At 34.6% G+C, this 9,449-nt stretch overlaps 1 protein-coding gene across 1 annotated transcript; it reads left to right on the forward strand.

The window, feature by feature from the left end:
* Nucleotides 1-549: 549 nt before the first annotated feature.
* Nucleotides 550-5,818, forward strand: LOC114263131 (cysteine-rich receptor-like protein kinase 10). Its single transcript, XM_028203621.2, has 7 exons — nucleotides 550-1,550; nucleotides 3,486-3,623; nucleotides 3,857-3,978; nucleotides 4,080-4,290; nucleotides 4,479-4,716; nucleotides 5,016-5,166; nucleotides 5,253-5,818. Exons 1-7 carry the CDS (start codon nucleotides 707-709, stop codon nucleotides 5,580-5,582), a joined length of 2,034 nt encoding a protein of 677 aa, XP_028059422.1. The 5' UTR covers nucleotides 550-706; the 3' UTR covers nucleotides 5,583-5,818.
* The last annotated feature ends 3,631 nt before the right edge of the window (nucleotides 5,819-9,449 follow it).

Below are 9,449 nucleotides of genomic sequence, written 5' to 3' on the forward strand. Positions count from 1 at the left end.
TCTTATCTTTACCCAAACTGAAGTCTTCTCCCAATCTAGGACTCTTGTCCATATCCAAGTTGAGTTCCCTCTTCATTCTAGGACTCTTGTCCCTTATCCGCTTATCTCGGTTTCCGATATCTTCGGAGATAACCTCGGCCTTGCCGAGATCACCTCGGCGTCACGACCAGGACACGTGGCACCTCGGCTGACACGTCGGCGTCACCTTGCCACGTGTTGGTACTTAGAAAATATATCCCCACAAATACGTTTAATAAAATGAATCGTATTAATATTAAAATATTTCAAATACACAATACATATGGTGAGGGGAAAATTACTTTGCTCTCCACAGATAAATTCAAGTCGTGTTCTATATTTTATGGGTTGAAATAGTAAGTCCAGTCATTTTTTTTTTATCTTTATTAAGGATATAATATGACAAGTGTTATAAGTTGTGTGGTATTGAGCAATGTTTTTAAACCATCTAAAGAGATAGATATCAAATTTAAAATCTCATAATTTGTGTGATATAAAATAATATTTCTAATTCACTCAATAATTTGTGTATGGGTCTATTCATGTATGTGTGGGGTGTACAGATTCAAATTTGTGAGGGTCGTGTGGGGATCTTGTGAGAATGGGGTCTCAATCATTGCTCAATTATTTAATAAATTGAACCCCGTGGAGCTCCAATAACAATAACCAAAAAATTTTGATCACCACCATGAACCCATCATCCTTCCATCATATCTCCGGAGCCATTTTCTTTATTCACCTTCTTTTTTGCTTGCTTATCCTCAACAAAACCAAAGCTGCCCCAACTAATCAATACGACATATGCCCAAACACAACAACTTACACTCCCAATAGCACATACGAAACCAATCTCAAAACCCTCCTCTCTGTTCTCTCCTCCAATTCCACCACCACCACCAATGGATTCTCCAACTACACCACTGGCCACAGCCCCGCCGACACAGCCTACGGTCTCTTTCTCTGCCGTGGCGATGTTTCAACCGACGTCTGTCGCGACTGTGTGACCACTGCTACCAAAGATGTACTACAAAAATGTCCCAATTTGAAGGTTGCTACGATTTGGTACGATCAGTGCATATTGCGATGCTCGAACCAATCTATTTTCTCTATTGATGATCAATCTGGGCCTGTAATCTTGTATAATATAGAGACCATAACGGACCCAAACAGGTTTAGAGATGTATTGGCAGGGGTACTGGATGACATAGTGACTCGGGCTTCAAATAATTTGTCTGGAAAGAAGTTTGCGACTAAAGAAGCCAACTTCACATCTCTACAAAAGCTGTATGGGCTAGCGCAATGCATGCCAGACATAACTAGCTTTGATTGCAATAAGTGTCTCCGAAATGCTATCTCGAGTTATCAGAATTGCTGCGATGGAAAAAAAGGTGCGAGAGTTCTGTATTCTGGCTGCACTTTCAGGTTTGAGACTTACCCTTTTTACAACACTGCTGCAATTGCCGCTGCACCACCGCCTTCCCTGGTCCTTCATCCTCCTCCTCCTTCTCCAACTGGTCCTTCAATTAGTCCAGGTAAGCTCCTAATAAGACATATGGACCATTCATTGATCTGGAAAGTTTTTCAAAATATAATTATAAATCAGTTTTGAACTTTATAGATATTAATAATTAAAGTTATAAATTCTTTTTAAGAAATCGTAATTACTTTTGAAAAATCTACTAAATTGTAATTTTCTTTATATAATTAGTCGGTTTTCAATTATGACCGGTTTGGCCATGGAAAGTCTACAAACAAAGAAAAAAAAAAAAGGAGTGGTGTCACTGCTGTGCTTGATGCACAACGGTGACTTATGCGGCCCGTGAGATTGGTTTGCACCTTAATTTTGATAATTTAAACTACTTAAATTTTAAGAAGTATTAAGAAAAATATATTTATAAAAAATTAAATTAATTGAATATCAATAACTCTTTCATCAAAACACATCTGTATATATAAAAACTATATATATGTATGTATCAAAGCATATTCATTTTTTTTATATATAAATGTGTTTTGATGAAGGGGTTATCAATATCTAATTAACTTGATTTTTTAAAAGTACAATCTTCTCCATATTTTCTAAAATTTAAACTGTTGAAATTATCAAAATAAGTCTCGAAACGAATCCTACAGACTGCACAACAGTCACCACTGTGCTTGATGCACATTAGTGACCCTAAATCTGAAAAAGAAGTATACAAAATATTTCAGAATATGTCAAATTTATGGTGTATAATTAAAGTTGTTAGTGTGAGGCCACAACAATAAATAAAAGTTTTAAGAATCAAATTTTTGTCTCCAACGGAGAAAATTTTGTTCTAAAAAATATTGGGTACCAATTTCTGCTGTTGTTACAATAGTCGTTAAAAGGTCATTCCCCAAAGTAAAGAAAAAAGAAAAGACTTTTAGCCTCCGTTTGGCAAGAAAAAGCCCAGGCTTTTTTGGCTAAGATAGCCACAAAAAATAAAATAGGCTATTTTAGCCACAAAAAACAAAACATCAAATCCAACCAATAATCATTACAATCCTCTCTCACAAAAAAAGTCAAAAAAACCAAAAAGCCAAAAAGTCCTTCCCAAACCAGGCTAAAATAGCCAAAAAGCCAAAAAACCAAAAAGCCAACCCACTTCCCAAACGGAGGCTTAGTAATAAAATTTTGATAATGTCACTAATAAATGTTGACAAAATAATTTTGTGCTAAAAAAGTTTACTTTTTTGAGACAAATTTTAGTCCCAAAAGGATAGTAATCTATTATTAAATATTCAATTTCATTGCTAAAAATATAACAATAATGAGTATGTTTGGTTTGAGTTTTCTAGATTAAGTTTTTTAAAAACTGACTTTTTTAGTTTTCGTGTTTTTTTATTTTTAGTGAATATTTTTTAAATTTTAAACATTTTTTTTTTACTTTTTTAAATGCACCTTACTTAGATGTATCTAAAAAGTAAAAAACTTGTGAAAAAATATTTTAAAAAATTAATAAATACATAAAAATACAAAAAATGTACTGAATTCTTGTATTTTTTTTGTATTTTTGGTATTTAGTGAATTTTTAAAAGATTTTTTTTGCAATTTTTTTACTTTTTAGGTCTATTTATGTTAAGTGTGTCTAAAAAGTAAAAAAATTGCTTAAAATATTAAAAAAATTCAGTAAAAACAAAAAAATACGGAAAATAAGACAGTAGAATTTTCTGAAAAGTGTTTTTTAAAAAGTGGAAAGAAGCAAGGTGAATATTTTTGACAATAAAAATAATTTATTCATAAAAAGTGATTTTGTGTCTAATTTTTATCTCTAAAAACTTAATTTATTATAGTAAACATCGATTCTTAGCATTTGATTGCAAATTCTAGACTGTTTCTTGTAGAGGTGAGCATGGTGCACTTTTGATTTGTAAAGTTTATCCTCAAATTGATTCATTTCTCCCATGTTTATATTCTCAATGGAACAATTTTTTTATTGATGTAGGAAAGGGAGGAATCTCGTCGCAAGTACTCGTTGCCATCATTGTTCCAGTTGGAGCCTCTGTTTTGCTTTTCATCATAGGCTTTTGTTTCCTACGCAGGAAAGCAAAGACGAAACGTGATGATACTAAAGACGATAGTGGTAATAAAATATATATATATATATATATATATATGATAAACGATTCATGACTGAAATGTTGACAGTGTCCTTTAAAAATGAAAACGCTTTCACAAGCTTTTGCTTTAAAATGATCAGGAATGATACAATCAACACCTGGCATGTCACTATGTATTAATCTTTTTATACATATTTTTGTTTATATAGCATTAATCATCAATAAATTGATTACATTTATCTTTTGACTTGTCCAGCTGTGAATGAAATCACAGCAGTTGAGTCCTTGCAATATGATTTTGGTACTATTCAAGCAGCCACAAACAACTTCTCTGATGATAACAAAATCGGTGAAGGTGGATTTGGTCATGTCTACAAGGTAAGATGTTGCATTTAATTATATTGGATTTGATTTATTCAAAAAAATATATACATATAACATTTAATTCTAAAATTTCAATGAATGCCGTATATTCACAGGGTAAACTTATTAATGGAAAAGAAATAGCTGTCAAGAGGTTATCTCAAAACTCAGGGCAAGGTGGAGAAGAATTCAAGAATGAAGTTTTGCTGGTAGCCAAGCTTCAACATAGAAATCTAGTGAGACTACTAGGATTTTGCTTGGAAGGAGAAGAGAAGATACTCATTTATGAATTTATGCCCAACAAAAGCCTTGACCACATTCTATTCGGTTTGGAAAATCTTAACAAATCTAGTTCTTAATAATGCTTTACATTTGGTTTCATAAAAACACATGATTGTGATCTCTGATTGCATGCATTCTTGTGCTTGTGTTTCCATTCAAATTGTATGACATTAACACATTTTGTAACCAATTGCTTATTAATAACTTGAGCATTTATTATGATCAATCTACAGATTCCCAAGAGCACGGAAAATTGGATTGGCCAAAACGTTATAAGATTATTGAAGGGATAGCTCGAGGGATGCTCTATCTTCATGAAGATTCCCAACTTAGAATTATACACCGTGATCTCAAAGCTAGTAATATTCTGTTAGATGGGGCCATGAATGCAAAAATTTCAGATTTCGGCATGGCAAGGATCTTCGGTGTGGATCAATCTCAAGGAAATACAAGTCGAGTCGTTGGAACATTGTAAATTTTCTCTCCCCAAAAACCTTATATTTGTTTTACCATAATTTGATTGAGTTAGGCAATCTCAAGTAAAACATCAAACTAACTCTTCAAAAAACTCCCTTTCGGATTTGAACAAAAACAGAGATGTACTATGTCTAGTTTCCTACACGTTCTTCAATGGACTGCACTTTTTTAGTTGAATATTGGCACATAATGTCCTCAATTGTTTTATTTCTGATTTAATCCGAAATGAATGTTAGATGGATTTGGTTGTTGCTTTCTAGTTATATTGATAAACTAATGGAGCTGGCTTACAGCGGTTACATGTCTCCGGAATATGCAATGCATGGACGGTTCTCTGTAAAGTCCGATGTTTATAGCTTTGGTGTATTAGTTTTGGAGATCATAAGTGGCAAGAAAATCAGTGACTTCGATCAATCAAACAACGTTGAGGAGCTGCTTAACTATGTGAGTAACAACAATACATTACAACTATTTCTTTATTAGTGCCTATATCATCACATCCACAAGACATTTGTGATAAATTGTTTCAGGCTTGGAAACTTTGGAAGAACGGAACACCATTGAAATTGATGGATCCAACTTTGGAAGTATCGTATTCAAGAAATGAAGTCTCCAGATGCATCCATATTGGTTTGTTGTGTGTTCAAGAAGACCCAGACGCTAGGCCCTCCATGGCAACAGTAGTTTTGATGCTCAACAGTTACACTATTACCCTAGCAATTCCTAAAGAACCTGCATTCTTTTGTCCTAGTAAAACAGGGTTAAATATAGGACAAGGTGTAGAGTCAGATCAATCTACAAGTAAGTCAATACCATTGTCTGTGAATGACGTAACAATTTCTGAATTAGACCCTAGATAATATGAGAAGCCTATGACATATCCAAGGTTGACGGATAAATTTACAGTGTGAAATGAATACAAGTAAACTCAAACACTCTAGTGGGTTAGTTATATTTTTAGTTCCAAATGTGAGTCTTATGCTGTGCCATTTTAATTTCTACTGTTTAAATTGTATTTCAATTTAGTTTTCAATATATAATTGTATTAATCTAATTTCCAATATATAAAAAATATTTCAACTTAGTTCCCCAATAACTTGAATTTGCCTATATAGCCATTGAAGCACCACATAAATATATACTCCCTCCGTCCCAAAATATTGGTCCCTTTTGGGGAATCTAACTTTTTTTGGTAGTACACTTATTGCATTTGAAAAAAGTTGGTTTTCCAAAATTACCCTTTTGATAGTACATTTTTTGGGAATATCAATGTCATAAGTGTATTTTTTAAATTATTTATTAATTTAAAAGAATGGCAAAATAGGAAATTTACATTATTTTTGTACTTGATTTATAAAGAGGGACTAATATTTTGGGACAATGAAAAATGGAATAAAAGACTAATATTTTGGGACGGAGGGAGTATTCTTTTGGTAACTGAGTGTTGAGAAATATACAATAGACTTCAGGGAAATTCTATAATAAACGTATTGAAAAATGTGTGTATCATATGTCTCAGTGATGATATTTGTGGCATTTGATTATAATTCATTACGATGTTAGTTTTGACTTAATTATGATTCATTATAATGTTAATTATGACCTATTGTTGTTGTTACTTAAGTTATGACTAAAGAGGTTTTGGTTATACCTCAAGTGATATTTTGGTTATGACCATTGAATATCCTTTTCGAAGTACCAAAAAATAAAAAATAAAAAAAAGGTTATGACCATTGAATGATAAATATAATTTTAATAATTGACTATCTATTTTTTAGTAGGCAAAATAATCTCTACAATCTAATTGAAATGATGAACGAATTGACGCCCATTTTAAAATGATCTATTTCATTTTCAATATATCATTTTGCACTTGAAAACTATCTAATTTCTTAATGGATATTATTAATTGAAAAAAATTGATACAAAAAAAATTAATAAAATGAAAATTACAATGGCCAAATTAAGAAAAGAAAAATGACAAGCATCACGGTATCCTTTGACTTATTATCTCATGTATCACAATAGTTTTATTGGCTAAATGAATTCCGTTACTTACATCGATTTTTAATATAGTTGTGATATATCAAAAATTGAACAATTGTTAAACATACTATCAAAAATCTTATAACAATTTTTTTTTTTTAATTTGTCAATCGATCTGAGAGTAGTACAAACAAAATTGCTTCGTAGCTCGAATATCCTTGGCTCGAGTGGCTTCAAAGTACTATTTTTCTCTCTCCCCTCTGTTAATGTATACTTCTCTATCTGTATTATTTATCCATTTGTATTGTAGATATATCTTATCTTTATCTTTATCTCTCTCTATCTCTATCTCCTTGTCTCTCTATCTCTATCTTTTGCTACACTTATCTAGGTTTCTTTTCAGCCTATACATACAGGCTTCTCCTATTGTATGTTATTCAATTCAATAGAATACAGATACACAATTCTCACATTTCTTTCAACCATTATAGCATGGCATCAGAGCTCTAGGTTCTACACTTATAGCCCTTTTCTTTTCTCTTTGTGCTTAGTCTTGTACACAGTGGCACTACAACATTCATTCCATCATCCATATACTTTATTATCTCTGTTCCAGCACTACTTCATTGTTAGTTTTATCCAAAAAAATTTCCCTTACCACCAAATTGATCTAAATCTCCTCACAATTCCAACAGCATCAATCACGTCATTAGAAACGCCTCCACGCACCTTCACGAACCAATTCTGTGCTCAGCGCGTCTCAGCTTCCACTGTCACTCTCACACACGCCCTTACACACCGTTCAGTTGCTTGTTCACGTCAGCACCTGACGTCAGCCCTGCGCCTGCGTACATCGTACCTGCCGCTATGCACCGCGCATGCGCCGTTCTGAGATTGTGCGCCCATATGCACCAATCTGATGTTGTGCGCTGCGCGCGCCTTTCTGTTATTGTGTGTTGTACCTCCTACTAAGGTCATCCAACCTCCTGCTGATGTCATCTCTGCATAGCAGACCCCTTTTCTAGCTACTTTGGACCTTCTAGACTCACTAGTACGCTCTGTTTTCCTGATTTTGCTCCTACAGGTTTGTTCCTATTTATTTAGTCCTCCCCCACTATTATTATGGATCGCCATGATGCCTCCCATCCGATTTCTGTTCTTCTTGATGGATCCAATTATATTCTGTGGGCCTAGGCCATGTCTTTCTTCCTCAAAGGTCGAAAACTCTGGCATATTATCATCGGGGATATGACCAAACTGGTGAAACAGGTCGCTGAAATTGCTACTACATATAAAGACCGACTAGAAGATTGGGACAGTAAGAACTACCAGATCATTACTTGGCTTTAGAATACCTCTGTTCCCTCTATTAGTCTTCAGTTTGGTCGCTTTCATCTTGACTCTGTTACCACTCCTGCTAAAGACATTTGGGATTTTTTGAAAGAACGATACCAGACTACCGGTCTTGCCCATTAGTATCAACTTCAAAGTCAACTTCATCGCCTACGTTATGAGCCTGGTCAGTCTGTTAATGATTTCCTCTCTCAAATATATTCTGTCTGGGACCAGCTCGCTCTCTCTGAACCTGCCTGGCCTCATATTGAAGATGCTGATTTCTTCACTCAGTATCATAATCACCAACGATTGGTTCAGTTTCTCATAGCTCTCACTACCTAGTTTGAGCCCATGTGTACATCTCTACCCCATCACTCTCCATTGCCCACTCTTGAGCAGGCTATTTCTGAGTTATTATCTAAGGAGATTCGTCTTGGTCCTCTGAAGACTCCTCATATGGATACAGTTCTTACCACTCGTCACTCACTGAGTTCTTCTGCACCAACCACCCAGCGGCCCAATACTTCCAATTATTGTTAGAATCAGGACCTGCCTTCTACTCATATTCTGCTTCATTGCCCAGTTAGATCCTGTCGGTACTGCAACAAGATTAGTCCTGGTTATTTGCAGCAAGATTTCTTTCACAATCTAGACCGCTTATCTAATACTCACTCCTTTCGTGGCGCTTCCACGCGATCGTTCACAATGTCTCGAGAATCAGTCTAGATCTCTACTTGCTCATTGCACTGCTGCTGCTGTCTCTGAGGAGTTTTTTGAGCCTTTAGATCTAGCCGCTTCTGTCTTTTCCCAAACTGATGTTGAAGCCATGTTCAAATAGTTTCTCATCACCTCTGGTACACCTCTTTCTACTACTCTGTCTGTGACTTCAGAAACATCTTCCTTGTATTTTGACTCAACATGCTGCAATCATATGACTTCTAGTGCTACTATTTTCTTCTATCTCTCCCTCTCCTCATATTCCCTCCATTCATACTGCTGATGGTTCTCTTATGTCTGTAAGTCATATTGGTTCTATTTCCACCTCTCATCTATCCTTATCAAATGTTTATCTTATTCCTGCTCTCACTTTAAATCTTATCTTTATTAGTCAATTATGTGAGCTTAGTCTAACTGTCACATTTTCTACCAATGGTTGTTTGGTACAGGACCCTCAAACGGGGCATACTCTTGGGATTGATCGCAAGCATGGACATCTCTATGATCTCATTCATCTTCATGTTTCAGACTCCACCCCGATAGCTGCTCCTACATCTACTTCCAACATGTCTCCTTTTAATATTTGGCATTGTCGTTTAGAACATATTTCTATTAGTCGATTGAAATATTTAGTTTCTACTGGTCAGTTAGGTCATGTCATTATCGATACTTTGGATTGTTTATCTTGC

The sequence above is a fragment of the Camellia sinensis genome, chromosome 9, assembly GCF_055761805.1.
Source record: "Camellia sinensis isolate YWXY chromosome 9, ASM5576180v1, whole genome shotgun sequence".
Classification (NCBI taxonomy): domain Eukaryota; kingdom Viridiplantae; phylum Streptophyta; class Magnoliopsida; order Ericales; family Theaceae; genus Camellia; species Camellia sinensis.